The sequence below is a fragment of the Larus michahellis genome, chromosome 2 (genome assembly GCF_964199755.1).
Source record: "Larus michahellis chromosome 2, bLarMic1.1, whole genome shotgun sequence".
In the NCBI taxonomy this organism is placed as follows: domain Eukaryota; kingdom Metazoa; phylum Chordata; class Aves; order Charadriiformes; family Laridae; genus Larus; species Larus michahellis.
Genome location: NC_133897.1, coordinates 66,463,272 through 66,481,052, shown reverse-complemented (window position 1 = coordinate 66,481,052; position 17,781 = coordinate 66,463,272). Strand labels below are relative to the sequence as shown.

The 17,781-nt window shown below is 36.5% G+C and overlaps 1 protein-coding gene across 8 annotated transcripts in view; it reads right to left on the bottom strand.

Moving 5' to 3' along the window:
* Nucleotides 1-17,781, bottom strand: part of ATP9B (ATPase phospholipid transporting 9B (putative)) — a 169,977-nt gene that overhangs the window by 111,370 nt on the left and 40,826 nt on the right. For 5 of the 8 annotated variants that reach the window (XM_074575765.1, XM_074575764.1, XM_074575762.1 and 2 more), the window contains exons 6-7: nt 15,188-15,246; nt 7,777-7,828 (exon numbers count right to left, since the gene is read on the bottom strand). The exons of the other annotated variants lie outside the window; for them this stretch is intronic. In XM_074575765.1, coding sequence (XP_074431866.1) covers nt 7,777-7,828; nt 15,188-15,246 — 111 coding nt within the window. The remainder of the gene's footprint in view (nt 1-7,776; nt 7,829-15,187; nt 15,247-17,781) is intronic. 8 annotated transcript variants of the gene reach the window in all.

Here is a 17,781-nt window from a genome sequence, read left to right as displayed (position 1 = left end):
ATGATCATGCCTTCTAATAACATTTTGCTGTGTAAATTTACATCAATAATATAGAGAGTAATACTATTAGGAGCTTAATGCCTGTCAAGACCTTCTCGTTCCACCACATAACACTCACACTATCTGACTATATCTTAAACAAGTAGCTGATCACATAGAATCAGTATTACTCAGTAACTTAATGTAGATACCAAAACCTTTCAAGCCTGAGTTAAATCAAATGTTAAAAACGGAATAGGAACTGAAGTATAGAAACAGATTAAAGTAGCTTAGACAGATTGTTGGCAGCTACTCATGCCCTGAAGATAAACTTTTATCTGGCCGTATGTGCAAAACTTAACTCTACTCATTTATCATTCTCTCTAGCAATAGATTTTCAAAGCATTTTAGTTCCCAGACAGGTAAGTTTTATAACGCTTGTTTTCTAAACATAATAGAAAATTCCAGAACGTGTGACAAATGCAAGTCCTTCAGCCTTCTTCTTCTGTGGTAGTTGGTTTCATAAAAGAGATAAAAAGTTACATCAGTTGCACAACTGAATTCCAAACTGACATTTTTTTCCTCTGGTTTCATTTTTCAAATAGCTGAAGTTCTAGAACAGGCAGGGCCCAGACAATCAAGCTGTTTGTAGAACACTTATTCCTAGCTGCCCGGAATTAATAGATACTACTTGCATCACCTTTATTATAGTTTTACTTGCAGTGAGTTTGAGGTAAGAAATGTTTTACTAATACCTGCATTTTCAGATCTACAAAACTAGACCTTTTAAACAAGTAAAACATACTTGCCAGCACAATGCTCTCTTTCTGTGGAGAAAAGCTTAAGAATCCATCATTTTCAAAATAACCCCTTCCTTCAATTAGCAGACTTTGTTTGAGAAGGTAGACTCTGGAGTAAGCCCTTAGTAGTTTACTCAGAGCTCCTTCCAACAGCAAATCAAGCTACATGAACAATGACTGAGCCTGTGCTTTCACCACATGCCAGTAAAATGGTTAAATTTTTAAAAAACATCAAATCTGAGGCAGTTATATTGCTACAGAAATTAATTGCTACAAAGCCTCAAAAGAAAAATTACTTTCCTGGTTTATTCCCACATTTCACTCATACCATTGCTGTTAAAGTAATTACAAGTAAAGAATCCTGAAAACTCTTAACTACGAATTTTTAAAAAAGTGAGATTGCTCTTTTTGCTACAATTCTGCAAAATATAAACATGTTTGCAACTAATAATTTATGCCTGAGTAAATATACCATTTTTAAGGAGTTTCGTAAGTGAAATTCAAGAAACTAATCTATGCAGTGGGGGATATCCAGAAGGACCTCAACAGGCTGGAGAAACAGGTGACAAGAGCCTCAAAGTTCAAAAGGCAATGGTACAAAATCCTGCACCTGTATGTATATACCAGTAGATGCTGCGGGGCCACCCAGCTGGAAAGGAGCTTGGCAGAAGCAGACACCTGATTGCACATGAGACAGCTACATACCTGTGCAGCAGAGAAGGCTACCAGTAACCTGGGCTGCGTTAGGCAAAGTATTGCCAGCAGGTTGAGTGAGGAGATCCTTCCCCTCTGCTCAGCACTGGTGTGGCCACACATGCTGTCCTGTGTCCAGTTGTGGGCTCCCCACTACAAGAGAGATATGGGCATACTGGAGAAGGTCCAACTGAGGGCCGCAAAGATGATGGACTCACATATGAGGGAAGTCTGAGAAAGCTGGGACTGCTCAGCCTAGAGAAGACAAGGCTCAGGAAGGATCCTATTCATGGCTATAAATCCTGGAGGGAGGGTGCAAAGACTGAGCCAGGCTCTTTTCAGTGGTGCCCAGTGACAGGACCAGAGGCAACAGGCACAAACTGAAACAAAGGAGACTCCCTCTGAACATCACAAAACCAGAATTATTAAACTGCAACAATAACTGAGCACGGGCACAGCTCGGGCAGAGAGAGTGCAGAATTTCCCTCCTTGGAGGTATTCAAAAGCTGTCAGGACGTGGTCGTGGGCAACCAGCTCTAGGTAGCCCTGCCTGAGCAGAGGTGTTGGACCAGATGATATCTGGAGACCTCTTCCAACCTCAATCATTCTGTGATTCCGAGATACCGCCTAAAGTACTCGCATAGGTAAGACCAAAACAACGTAATGCAGGCCCGAAAAATACCAGATGCAACAATTGCGCAACTGGCACTACCTTGCAAGGAATTGCAGGTTTTTCACAATCAAAGAATTGAGAATTTGTAAATCATTTCCCATTTCCCTATTGCTTCCATTGCTCAGCTGTAGCAGTAGACATATTTTTGGAATGTCCACACCAGTAAATTACTATCTACTGGATTTAAAGACACAGTAACAAAATTTATGGTGATGATTTTTGCATGACAGCATGCTTGACAGCAGTGGAACTGATCAGCCAGTGGGAGTTGCTCTCTCAGAGTATCACCTCTGACAATATAAAAAAAAAAAAAAATCTTTTACCAATTTGATGGCTGCTGAGAAGTCTCCAGCCGGTGATGTATTAAAATGCATTTGTGGACTTTATTTTACTAGACTTCTACATTTACACTTTTTACAAGCTTTTACAAGTTTGTTACAAGAGGAATATCTTAATACAGTACTCTGTCTCTTGGGAAGACTACTTTTTTTTCCAGAAGCAGTGGTTGCTATTCTATATAGAATCAACAGTCTGCCAAAAATTCTTCTCTGTGCAAAAGACACACGTACAAGGTTCAAATACCATAGCCAGGAAAGTTGAAGTAGATCAGTATAAAGCACTTCCGCTATACCCTTTGGGAGTTCAGTTTCTACCAAAAAAGGCTGACAAGAAAACCCAGCTCTATTTTTCATACAATCACAAAGCATTATCGGTGACAAGGGGGACCTCAGGAACAAAGAAAAGTGTTCAACTAAAATTAATCAATTCTTATCCTCCTAAAAATCTACTAACAAAAAACAGTTATAACAGTGTTGTGATTTGTCTGTTACAGGCCTAAATAGTTAGCAGTAGTACAGAATACGAGCCTTTCTTCGTAGTCCTACCATCTATGGAGCATGTCCAAAAGGTAGCCCAAAAGGTAGTTATCCCCTGGCTCTTCCAGCTGCAGAGGCCTTGGCAAATAACTCGTTTAGCCCTGTTTCCATGTACAATACTATTCTGCTATGCCATGTTTCTCCCAGTAACTTTCAACTTGTGGCCAATTTCAACCAACAATGGCAGACCAAAGATCTCAAGGATATGAAATTCCTTGAATTTTTGTGAAAAGTAAGGATAAAAGAGACACATGAACAGGAGAAAAGCCAGGCTCTTAGCTCCAACAGTCATCCGTTCTAGGACCTAGCAAAAATTCATAGCAGAAATCAACATGTGCTTAGCTCAGAACCAGCCACCCACTGCATATGCCAGCTTTTGCCCCATGAATAATAAGAATCTGAAGTTACTGGGGCAAATGAAAAGTCTGAAGGAAAACAAAATTAAACTTCATCCATTCTTTTTTGACACTGTAGCCACCCTATCGAATTTGTGTTCCTCTCAGAATTTCACATTTGAAAGTTAACAGAGCACAAATATTCCAGAGATACTAAGTCTTCTAAAGACATGCACCAGCTACTTACGAAGGACCAGTTCCAGTTCATATCAGAACACCTTTGTATGTTAGCATAGGAGTACCTGACCTGGATCAGAAGCTGATCACTGAACCAAGGCACAATTAAGGTGGAGAACAAGGATTTTAGCTTAGAGAAAGAAAGAGTTTATCTTTGAAATTTTTCTTTTGTCTTTTACAAACATAGTGTCTTTGATAATACTCCCGTAATGCTGAACTCATTAACACCTGCTTCACTTGGCAGTTCCTGTGGACATTATAAAGTTATACAATGATGTCTGGAATGCTCTGTCTAGCTTTTGATCTATGATTGATATGGTATATAGACAAATAAAACATAGAGAGCATGCCAAATAATTCAAAAAAAGAACCTGAGAACCATGTTAAAGGCCACTTAGGATCTAGCCTAATTTCAGTAAGGGAGCTTTCCATTGGTGTAACACAGATCTTGCCTACATTTGCGTAACAGCTTTCCACTAAGGTAGTTGGCTGGTTTGGGCATGATGCCTGCTTATAAACCAAATGAAAATAACCTTTAAACCATCTTTTGCAGCCAGCTCAGCATGAACATTTCCTTTAATCTGTTGGAAGGACCATACATGGAACAAATCTTCCAAATTGCTTGTTATTTCTGCCATAAGCAAAATCAAGATCCAGCCTTAACCTTCCCCGCCCCCCACCCTTTTAAAATATATATATAAACCCAGGATATTATTCCAGAGTTCTTTTGCGCTTAATTTCTTTTCCCAATTATTTATTTATTTATGAAGCCTATGAAGATCTTGGGGAAACCTCTGTTATATGGGGAGCCTGACAGCAGCAAAGAATTCACAGCAAAGAATTCCACCTGCTTCATCCTTCCAGGAAGTAATCCCAACTCTAAACTCAAACAGCCATCTAGCTGCCTCCATTCATAAAAGAGAGGAACATCGATGTTATGGACCATCAAACATGAATACAAAACAAAGACTCAACTACATTAGTCTTTAGACTAGCTTTTCTAAAAGTCTGATAAAAAAACCCACAGAAATCCGAGAAGTTAGATACATGTACACAATTAGCATGAAGTCATTATATCAGACTATACAAAGTTCATTCTAGCTAAAAGACAATGTATCTGACAAAGTTAAAAAAAAAGGCAAATATTAAGAATTCAGTTTTATCAAAAGAAGCTCGACTCCCTAAAATTCAGCTTCTGCTATGTAGAATTAGAAGTATCCTAAAAACCTCAAGATTCCTAAAAGTGCATTTGGGAGGTGGGTAAAAAGCAGAAGGGGAGGAAAACAAGGACATGCCACTGTCTCATTTCTTCCATGGTACCATACTTGGGTGAAAAGAATGCAGAATAGTTTTAGGCTGAACTTTGTAAACTACGCAGTTATAACTCAAACTGCTTCTTTTTCGACTGAAGACATCAGTTACTGCAGTGCTGCAGACTACATCAATATGTAGTGTAAATATTGAAGTCGGAAAATAGTTCTTTGCCCCAAAAGAAGCTTATTGGGTGGGCTGGATTAGTTCAAACGCTTCACTTCACTCTTTATGGATTTATAGCAACAAGTTATAGTTAAACTGTTTTATTGCACAGAAGATAAAATAAAATTACATATAGAACATAAAACCTTGTAAAACACATTAGTTCTTGCAAAGTACTTTAAGTGTCAACTATAAATTAAACCATAAATCAGTCAAAACTGCAACATCCAGAAGAAACAATTACAGATGTAAGTGTTTACTCTTTAGTCAAAAAACTATTACTGCCATATGCTTGAAGTTCAGGGGATTAGTTTTTGTGGGTTTTTTTGTTTGTTCGGTTTTTAGAGAAGTGCAACGCCAATATAACTAGTTAACCTGTTGCATGCTTATAGAAAGTGCATTTTCGGTGTTAAAAATCACAGTCCATGTATAGTAAAAAAAAAAAATAATTATATGAGAATACTGGGAAGATTTCGCTCAGTTTGCTCTTCAGTCATTTTACATTATAATGAAAATTTATATAGTAGGTACACAACTCTTTCAAAGTGCTCACAAGCATTTTTTTTATATCAATTATGGAAAGTTTATTGTAGCTTTATTTTCTAGGTAGCAAGTTAATGGAGCTTCTCAAAGGAAAATTTTAATTATGACATTCTAAGAAAGCTGACTGAAGTAGACTTAAACGCTGAAGTAGACCTGAAGAATTTTACTTTAAAAAGGTTTTTCTTCATACATTTCTGACATAGGCATTCACCCTGTTCTACTCCCCCATCTATATCTTGACAAAGAGATAGTTTAACTTATATTAACCATGGCCCTTCAAGATTTATTATTCATATACATTCCAATCAAGGCACAGAGGTATCCTGTGGAGACGCATTTTGGCCTGCGCCTCATCCTTCAACTAATAGTACTTCAGGGAAGGGAAACTACACAGTGTCTTATAACCTCACAAACAGAATCCAGCTATTTAAGAATCAACAGGGAGGAAAACATGCTATGCATGACATGCAAAATCCATCATTTAAGAACTTGTTTTGTGGCAAGTCAGGCAACTCTCTCATCTTGTTCTTGTTCATTTATTCCAGCATTGACAATGAATCTGATGTAAACTGCTGCAAGGATCCTAATTAATCCTTGCAGCAATCTAGCTCTCGCCAGAGAAACCGTTCTTGATACCCCTAAAAGGGCAGACACCATATATTGAGTTCCCTCCACACTTCTACTGTGCACACATCACTTAAAGAAATTACAATTGATACGTACCCCTGCTAGAGTGGATAATTATTGCTTCCAAGTGCCTAGATATGCAACACCTAATCCAACATGCCTAGTAAAGGCTAGGAAAATTTTGGATCAGCAGACATTGACCTTCTACTACTTAGACATTGCATTCAGGTGGCCTAGTTTAAAGTAATTCTTCTACAGGTACAGAAGCGCTCCTACTTTCTGCTTTTCTAGGAGCTGTGACTCCAGCTGAAACAGTTTTTGGGTCAGTAGGAAAAGATGACATTGCAAGTAGCCCAAAAAGAAGCAACATCAATCCTTTTATAATCATGCTGTATGCAAGAGATTTTAGTTGTCAGAAGCACTGCTCATTTTAATAAAATGTGGTGCTGTGGGAGGGGAAAAAAAAAAAGCCTATGTATCCTAAACCAGGAGGTGTATATACAGACTATTATGAAACTTTGTCAGTCCGAACCAGTTATTGACAATCTAGTGCATCTAATCAGCATTTGAAAGTCATTAGCAAGACACAATAACTACACAGTAATTTCTTCTTCTTTTAGCAAACGTATAGCTCTAGTTGTGCTCTGTAGGCCATCAGAAATATCTTCTCTTGCAAATGATCTCTGCAAGTTTTGCCTTTTATCTGAAGTAATGATGTAACTCCAGTGCCACAGTGAAATACCAAGTGCCACTAATACAAGGTTTACCAATATCACAGCTATTAGCTTTGTGAAATTTACTGCTGTCTGACATGTTTCAGACAGTTCTTCAGGAACTGAAGAGAAATAGTAATGTAAAGGAGGGTAACTAATTTGAGTTATATGGGGGGCATCCAACAGTAATTCCCAAATTTAATCAAAACAGTGATAATTTACAGGGTTCCTATAAAGGAAATATTTGTTTCTCGAAGATTAAGAGTACTCCCCTATCACCACATGAAGAAAAATAGAGCTAATGAGAAGCATTTTTCTTTCTCTCTCAAAAAAATTGTTGGGATTTTTTTTTTTTGACTGACCAAAAAGGCAGTATTATTTCTAAATAAAAAATTCAGCTATTTCAGTTTTTTAGACCATTGTAATAGATTTTTTTTTTTAAAATTTTAATCACGTATTAGTAGGTTCAGCTTTCAGTTCTTTTCAATTTAATAACTGAAATACAATCAGATGACATTTAAATATGCGTTGCAAGATATAATTTAAAAATACCTAAAATTACCTAAACATTTTGTTGTAACAATTCATAAAAATCACTTAGAGGAACGTATCTATAAAGGTCTCACATTCCCAGTAAGATTTCTCCTGTTTTACAGTCCAAGCATATGTATTTCTCACATATGGACCCTCTTCCATTAATCCCATGAAGGTAGAACTCCTACTATCAATCCATTTGACCACTTCAAATTGGCCACAATGCACAATCTAAAATTTTACAGCAACGACAAACTTATCATGTAACAAATCTGAATTATTAAAACATACCAGTTTTCTCCGATGTTCTGAGAAACACCATGTCAGATGGGATTCGTTGATTCTGAGGAGGGGGGGGGGGAAAAAAAGTATATTTTTTGTAAGTAGGGAAAAAAAGTGAATTCCAATCAAATGTCCAGTAAGATCTATCACCAAAAGGTCACACTTGGATTGAAACTCAATTAAAACAGGATTTCTCACAGTACTTTACATTCAGCATTTGCAATTCAGAAATCAATATTTTCTAAAAATTATACAATAAGCAAACAGCAGCTAATCCTTTCAGATGCTCTTTATAAGTGAAATCATAAATACCTGAAGAACTACAACAGATTTACATTTTCTTGACTGAAAACAGTAGTTCAAGAATATAAATATCTAATTGAAGTATTTTAAAAAATCATTTCACTGAGCAAAACTGACGCTCAGTTAGCATATATAATAGAAAAAACAGTGAAAATTTAGTACATTTGCCTTGGCACTCAAGTTGCAAACATTATATATACCAAGTATTCTCTCTCCCAACACACATAAACATACACAAAAGAAACAGAAAGTCAGGGAATAGCATTTTCTATTTCATATATCTATAAACCTCTCCTTTACAAAGACAAAAATGAATAGAATTTCCTCCTCAGTATCTAAGGTGCAGTGCCATATGCACAGTGAGATGCATTTGCATGCCTGTTCTGCCATTTCCCTTTCAAGCACAGAATTACCTGTATCAAATCACGTTTTCCGTTTTTTTTTGTTGACCACAGAAAGGCCAAGCTAAGCTTCTGTGGATTAAAGAAAATGAAGAATACCACTCTCCCACACGTGCTGTCTGCTACATGGCTACCCAAATCCTTAGCTCTCCCACCACTTGTTCACAAGGCATCCACCAGCACCAGTTACACGTTGCCAACATAGGGTTTAAAGAATGAAAAACTGGGAGAAGTAAAAATAACCAACATGTCAAAACCTAAAAGAGATACAGGCCTGGAAAGGAAAAAAGCAACAGACTAAGTTTACAGGGACCAGAGTGAAGAGCGGACAGGGCAATGAGAAAAAATACTGTACTGAATTGCAGTTTCTTCCATCACAACTTATATCCAGTAATGCCACATGCTGTACTGTTTGATACTGAAGCTAAACACAAAGATTCATTTGCATTTTATTTACAGACTACCTTTAACCAATTAAGAAATCTCAGTGGATTACTAGCAATGGCTTTACTAGTTTCATGCTAAAAAATATTTCTTAATATTCATTCCAGGTTACTTGTTAAGAGAATATAACGCACAAATACTTTTCACATAGAAAATACCTCCATTTGAGAATAAATTCCAGGTTCTCCTTTTATACTTGGTTACATTGCCTTGAAAACTACTGTATACCTATGGCTCATCTTTTATTTTTAAGAGCTCAACTGTCTGAGTGGAAAAGAAAATAAACGTAGCTGTCAAAGCCATAGCATGGCATACACGAACCTCATAGATGTCAGCCTTAAAAACCTGACTGAATTTACTCAACATAAAAAGTTAAGAAGCACGTTCAGTATATGAGCATTTCAAAACTACACAATTATTCTCTATTCCATGCTTCTCAACGCTTAAGGACACAACTCTGTTAGGAACAGCAAGAAACCCAGGATTCTCAGACCGATTTGATTTGAAAACAGATACGTACTTTCTCATTTTTAACCCTCCACTCTACTACTTTGAAGGCAGCACTTCCCCATCATCACTGCATGTCAAATGAAAAAAATCTTAGAAGTACATACACTCATAGTCACCTCCAATAAAACAGCTCAAAATACATCTGTCAAGATAATTAAACTGTGCTTTGTATGACACTTAGTGTGTGGGACCTTCAAAATACTATGCCTGACTATCCATTAAAATCAGTTCAGAGTGAAAAGAAGTCACATTGTCTCATTCCCGAAACCTTCCCGAAATCATCACGCAGCCACAACAGTGCCGTTTGGAATAGTGTGATCTGAATAGATCTGTGAGAGTCAGTTGCTAGATTGTGTTATATGGGCTCAGCTTTCAAAATATGATGATGTAAACTCACGAAATCTCTGGGAGGCAGGTATCTCTTGTCACTCCCTGTAACATACTCTCAAGGACACCAATTCAGAAGTGGGACTGGAAGCAACTGTAACTGTATTCTCTGTTGATGGGAAGTTCAGTATAGAGGGGCCACGAAGGGCTACAGAGATGGTACTATCTCAAGCAAACAAGATGCTTGGAAAACAAGCAAGTTTGGAAACACTAGAAAATGAATGTATGTTCTGGTTTACCTAAAAATCCTATGCAGTTAGCAAAAAACCCTCCTCATACCTTAAAATTACGCATTTTCATTCACGGATACTTCCTGATTCGCAGCAATTCCCATTTATTCGTAAAAGCACAAAGAGTTAAAAATTTATGTGCTTGTCTGTATTGTCAACAGTATTCACCTTGAAGAGGCTGCTCACCTGCAACTGCAGCTAGTACAGCGTTTTTGTAATTGTGCCTTATAACAGAAAATAATTAAATGTGTAGTGAAATTTATTACCCATCCTGAGCCCAGATTCAACCAGGAATATCTCACTCAGATTTGGAGAAAATTGCAGTAAGAGCATTAACCTTTATATATATTATTATGCATCTATTAGAGGAAAGGAAAAAAAGAGGAAAGGGAAAATGCAACTTCAAAATTAAATAAATCTTTCCTTAAATGACAATAACAATTAAACAGATATCCAGTCTTCATATAGATTAGCTATACATTTTTGCAGCTTCCCTGACAGCTCTGACATAAATCCATTACACGAGTTTCAGGTTACTGGCTTCATGCCTATAAACTTCCAGTTACTTGTAAACAAGCTGAAACACTTGACCAAACCCAAAAATTTTGCAAAAATAACAGTCAAATGATCTAATACTGAATTAAGCAGAAGCTCTAATAATCTGAATGAGGTATCAAGTTTTTACAAATAATTACCGACTTCCACAGAGAACTCACATCTCACATTGAGTAAATGAAACGTTCACCTGGTACCTGCTATCCAAGATTCAAGTCTTGATGCCTGACAAAATTGGGCAGAATCATAGAATAACCCAAGTTGGAAGGGTCCCAATAAGGATCATTGAGTCCACCTCCCTGCTGCATGCAGGACTGCCTAAAACTAAACCATTTGACTTAAGAGCAACATCCAGACACTCCTTGAACTCTGACAGGCTTGCTGCCACAACCACTTCCCTGGGGAGCCTGTTCCAGTGAATACCCTCTCAGTGAAGAACCTTTTCCTAACGTCCAACCTGAACTTCCCCCAACACAGCTTCATTCCATTTCCTTGTGTCCTACCACTGGTCACCAGAGAGAGATCAGCACCTCCCCCGCACTGCTCCTCTTGAGAGAGTTGCAGGCTGTGATCAAATTAGTCATGTCATCATTTTCATATTTCAATAGAAAAAATGCATCTTGATTTTTTGTCTTTTTAGTGTGTTCTCTCTGCTTGTTTTTCTTTCCTGTAAAATAAAGTAAGCTTTTCTGCATTAACATATCTGAACATAACCTTCCACATAGAGAAGGCTAGAGACTGTCTTATCTTTACCACAAAACCAAAACCACAACGGTATTTAAGATTGACATCTCATTTTTCATCAGATTTTCCACATTTTAGAAGTGGGAAGAAAGGTACTGCAGGAGTACTAGACACCAAAATAATATCGTCACTATTACTGGTGACACTGGAGACCAAAGATCCCCCTGCAAAGATGTACCTAGTCACTATGATAGAGTGACTACACAGAAACAGATGGCAAGTATGCTACAAAAATCTTTAACATCTCATTATGGAGAAAATTAAGTTCTGTTGTACACTGTCACAGACAAACAGCAGCAATATGTCAATCATGTTAGCCCTCTCATGTCATATTTATCAAAGTGGAACAAGTTAAAATGACAACACATACAACTTCAAGCATTCAGAAACCCATGAAGAATCTACGTAATCTCAATTACCATGGAGATGAAGCTAGAAATGTTTATTGATATACATTGAAATTTGAATATGTAAGTCGTGAAAATGACTTGAATACATTGTTTTGCTTAAGCCTGGGCAGAATTAGAGCTCTAGGAAAGGAGGGCTTCCATTTCTCTCAGTGTTTATCTATGCTGCAGACTTACAGATTTATCCCTAGAGGTCTAACTACAGCAAGACAATGGTCAACACAAGGTAAGTACTTCCCTAGCTTCTGGGATCCCACGACTAACTAACTCCATGCCATGCAGGAACACTAGACAGACTGGAAAACAAGAACACACACAAACACACCTATGCTTCTCTGCAACACAGGTTACAATAAAAATACCATTTCTAATAGCTTTCAAATTATTTTTTCATTTTTCTATGTTATTATCGTGAAATTGTTATTTACATAAGCTTCTGCAGCTCCCTAATCAGTCTTCCAATTCCCCTACAATTGCCCATAGCTATGAACCCTCAGAATTTTGCTTTTATTGTCCTTTCTTCTCCATTCATGTAATGAACCACGTACTTTTCTCATTGGCTAAAATATTCCCGCTTGCTTCTGAGTTATAAACAGAGGCACTTCCCAGTTGTCATCTTCTATCTGCATGCTAGCATTAACTGCAGTCCTTACAAATATTGGATTAATTTCACTTTACACCTGAGATTAAGAAAAAACAATTGTATCCCTTTACAACTCCAAGGAAAGCTCTCAAATTTTTAAGATAAAGCATTACTGTTCCATGTTTTAAAACACTATTATGTGTTACTATTAAATTATATTAAGTATGTTATTATTAATTATAACTAAATGTGTTATCAAGTTTTATGCCTTCTTTTCATCTCCAAATTATATTCCAAACTGTGAGTAAAATACAGCGTCTAAATAACAACATCTGAACTCATCCCTTGCAATTGTCTTATTTAGGAACACTATGCACACCTGTATCTTAAAAAACGTATCTTAACACAAGCCAAGCAGAACACGTAGGACGTAGCATGTCTGTTCGAGGCAGGTGACCATTTTTCAACAAACATATACGAGTGTCTTTCAGCTTTTAAAAGCAGGCAATATTTTCTTCTTTTCAGGCCTCTTCCTGCCCTAGCATTAGTGCATTACAAAATTTTCAGCTGAAACAACAGATATATTACTCTGAACTAAACTATTTTAAGTACACTGCAGTTACTTAGAGCTACTTTGAAATTAATCAGACCTATTTTAAAAAAAAAAAAAGACAACAATCAGAGGATACTCGAGGTTTAAATCTAGAAGAGCCTTTCACTTAAGTTATTAGTATTTGTGATGCAGTCACTAGTTAACATATGGATCTTCAGCTCAAATGAGTCATTAATTTCACTGCAGAAATGCTGTTGATGCATCTTCCAGTCAAATACAATGTTAACTTGTTCCTTTGCCATTAGAGTGAGCAATTGAACATTTCACTCCCGACTGGTTCTTTGGCGTAAGAGTCATACTCTGAAATTGAAAACTGCTTGCTCCAACAAAATACACTTCTTAATAGAACCAGAAAACATTTAATTTCTTTAGTCTGAAGACACCCCCCAGCTAGGCCAAAAGGTAAAAAAGCTCTGCTGGAGCAGGAGGGAGCTTGAAGCTGAAATACAACATTCAAACAATTACATGCATCTTACTGAGATACCCAAGTAAAATCTTGATCAAAAAGACCACTACTCATTATTTCCCTAAATCCTTAAACACTACTTTTTTTCCATTAAAAGCTTCAGGTACTCAGAACATATGATCTGTAAGCTGCTGCAAATAATGATGAAATAGATGCTAATGACCTACCTCATACAAGACAGATTGATCCCCAAAGTAATTCCCGTTTTCCAAATTCCAGCATAATTTAACAGACTGATGGATCTCAGTAAATTTCAGGGAAGGCAGATTACCAATTAGCCACTAGAGTCTTCCCTACACTCCATAATAATTAATTCCAGGTTTAGAGATTAAGAAGGCCCTAAAAAGTTTCCTAATCAAAAGCAAAGCAAATATCTCATTCTCAGTCTCCTACGAGATCTGGAATAGGCGCAAGTGAGCAGCTGCAAGCTGACTCCACATGCACGCTAAGACAGCAAGGTGTAAGTCAGAACAGACGTAAGAGCCAGACATTGGCGCTAATCTTGTCTATGCAAGTATATGCTGCTCAGTCAGGCCCTAAAAGATATCAGCAGACAAAAGAAAGAAAGAAAAAAAAAGGCAAGAAATAGTACAAACTACATGAAAATAGATGTATTTTAAGCTGAGAGCAGCAAATGAAATGAAACTTGGGTGTATTGTTCTTTCTTTGGACTATAGACAAAACAGAAAGGAAGGAAACAGAATTCTGGTTTCCAAAACAAACAGAAGAGGGGTTTCTTATATATGTCTGAAAAAAGGAAACAATCTCTATCCACTAACAATTTATGAATTCTCCAAATTCTCCAAGTAAAAGGAGAGGTGTTAACAAGTAAGAAGGCACAAAATGTATCAGGAGGGCATATTTGCTGAAGGATTTTCTTTTATCAGAAGTAATTTACTCCACTCAATCGGAGTAAAACCACCAAGTTTAGAAAAGACTAGTCACTGACTAGGTTCTACTAGGGATTATTCTGCTGAGCTGCAACTTGCCATACAACACTTGAAACGAAGTTGTAGATACAAACTTGAGGTGCCTCCTTCCAGCATCTCCATGGATTAGCTCTCCATCGCTAATATAAAGCATGATGGGAATCACTTGCTGGCACCCAGAAAGTGAGTCACCTTTCCAGAACGAAGTTAAGTAAAACCAGTTTGCTCTGACAAGACAATGAAGTTGATTTTCGAGGTCACAATACTTTCTTAGTACCCGAGAAAGCCAACTGAAATAAGCAACACTGTCTTTATTATAATACTAACATCAAGGGGAAAAAAGTTCACAGCTCTCACTCACCATTTGCAATCCAACTGGAAAGCTTTTCTCCTTTTTAAAAAATATATAAACTTTTATATTATTTATGTATGATATAATATTACATACATATTATAATTATATAACTATTTTTATATGTGAATAAAACTTATCTTTGAAGGCTTCAGACATAGAAAAAACACTGATTTGAACATCAGAAGGAACGTATTAGTAATCAGACCGCTTAGAACATTCACCACAGCACAAGCCAGAGAATTTAACTCAGTAATTGTATTCCCTTCACTAAATAAATTCAAGCACATACCAATTCACAAAACATAAATGCTTACATTCAATTAAGCTTATAATTAATCCAAAACCAGACTTCCTTCAAGATTCTCATAAGACTTGAACTAAAATACCAACTAGTTAGTACTTCACAGATAAGTACCTCGATATACTTTTCTTCAGAAGATAATTAGCATGTCAATAATCTTTAGTCTCTAAAATATATTTAAAAAGTATCAACCTTTTCCACTATGATGAGGTCTCCAACTTGTATGTCTGAACTCTTAACTTGCACTTTACCTTAAAAAAAAGAAGAAATGTAATCAACTTAGGCAGTCATTAATAAAGAGTCACAAGAATATAAATCCCAGAATGCAAGTTATAACTAAAGACATTATTGTTTGGTGAAAATGTTACAATTTACACAAAGTAGATCTCTGACAAACACATTAATAAATAATTTCATCTGTTTAAATAAATAATTCACTGGTTAAAAAAGTCTAGCTTTGCAACCAGTTAGCTATTGTAGAAGTATTACAAGAAAAAATATATACGGAAGATTCTCAAGTCTGATCTGTAGTATGAGGAACAGAGTTGTGAAATTGGAAAAAGGAATCTTTCACATATCCTGCTAGACAGCACTTCTATTTCGGACAAGTCAAGAGTTGTTAGGCTTACAGTCATGGGGCATTCTCACACACGAGTCACAGCACAGTTACTAACAGGTAGCTTTGCGTGGCCACAAAAGTTACTGATGTAATTGCCACTGTCTGACACTTGTTGGCAATTATAGTGGAAAACAGGTAAGTCCCTCAAGTTAGGAGAAATGCTGGAAGATTTCGTTTTAGAAAAGTAAAATACCAAATGCTGAAATAGAGGGGTTTTCATTCTCTACAGCTGCCCATTCAGTAACTGCTGTGAACAACTCATTCAAAAATATATACAGCACATGTACCAATTTAATTTCTGTATGTTCTGTACAGTATTAATATTTGCAAGACGGTTGAGTTTTAACATTCTTTTTTAATGGACTGAAAAACTGAGACAGAGAGGTTAAGCTACTGCCCAAAATGTCACTGCTGACCTCATTAGAATTTAGGAGTTCTAGTCCCAGGTCCTTGCAACAATTCCAGAAAAATTTTATTCCCCAAGTTAAAAACAACCAAAAAACCAAACAAAAAACTTGGAAACAAACAGGTCATGACATATGGATATCCTCTTCCAAGATATAACAGTTGATAAATCAGCAGGTATCAGGCGACAAGCATGTCAGGTAAGGTGCTAGAGTTCTAAATAAAAATCAGACCGAATAAATTAGAACAGAAGACCCACAAAATCACAGGATAAGCGTCAATCAGTTTGGAATTTAATCAAAAGTATTATGAATAGTAGATTTTTCAATGCACATTCCATCATCTCTCAAAGTTATAAAGTTGTAAGTTGTTAGAAAATAAAAACTAAGCTAGGTTCCGAATCTCCATGAGACCTCCTCATCATAACTCTCAATGAAGAGAGATCAGGTAGTTAACCTCAAAAAATTCCTTGTACTTAACATATGCATTTAGTCAAAGGTAGTAAGATTCACGTTATGAGTAAATTTTCAGTACTTGCTCTTTAAAGTTGCATTTCATACAAAAGTAACAGCTCTTTTATATTTAATTCAGTCAATAATGTATGCCTATAGCTAATTTTAAATATATTTTCTATGACATTAGCACTTGTAAAACGTGCAATGTCGGAGGAAAAATCTGAGCTTTTGTTTGGCCTGTCTGCGAAGTTATTTCTGAAAGCCAGTCTTTGTTATTGAGAATGTTCTTTTTCAGCAATTCAATTTTTCAGTTGCCAAAAACACCTTCCTGCAAATATAAAACAAAATATATCTTCGATCTGACTCCTAACTCTGCCATAACACATTTGTGAGTGAAGGGAGTAGAAGACCAATGTATAAAAAGCTACAGCGAGAAACATCAGCAGTTCTCCACAGGAGTTTCAGGATACCTATGGAGATTGTTAGTGACAATCTCTCAACAACTTTAATATTTTTTTTATTACTCTAAAGTAACTAATACTAAAACTCAACCACTAAAAGAACACTCTGATACCAAATCAACATATTTAGTCTGCTTAACTGCATAAGCCTGTGTATTCTCTTTATAAATTCTTATGTTTTGACTAGAAGTTAATAGTATATACCAGAAAAACATTATAATGTTAACTTTGCTTTCTAGGTTTGTTAGCTTTACGAGAAGGATAGCATTTCCTATTTTGTTTTCAATTTCTCTGCTAACAATTTTTATCCATTTATCAGTGTGATAAAGCAAAGCAACTGATTACAGTAGTAACAGACACAAAAATCCTAGTACCAGCTGCATTAAGTCTCAGATCTACACCATCTATGCAGTCATATATGACCAAAACCATTCAGAGATACTAATCAAATCCAATTACTAGCAATTTTATCAGCTTAAACAATTTAATCTTCCACAGTAATTTTCTAACAGCATCTACAGTTCAGATCAAAAGACGCTAAGTCCCAGAGGACAAGAGAAGGTAGAACACTCGTTTGCAACATGATGTAGGGCAGACAAAAAGCAAAGACTCCCATTGCCAAGTACACCAACAGGAACCCACACTGCACCTTTGCTTGTACTCAGACTAGCAATCCAAGGAATTTCACATCTGAATTGAAAAGTTTCCTTATCAGACTGTTTTCTAGGTGGCTGCGTATAGTGCTACAGAGTACTGTCTTTATTACACACTAACATATCTTGTTAGAGCATCCTGTATATCCCCACACGTAAGGAAGTGGTCTGTGACATACAAGGCGCTTAATTC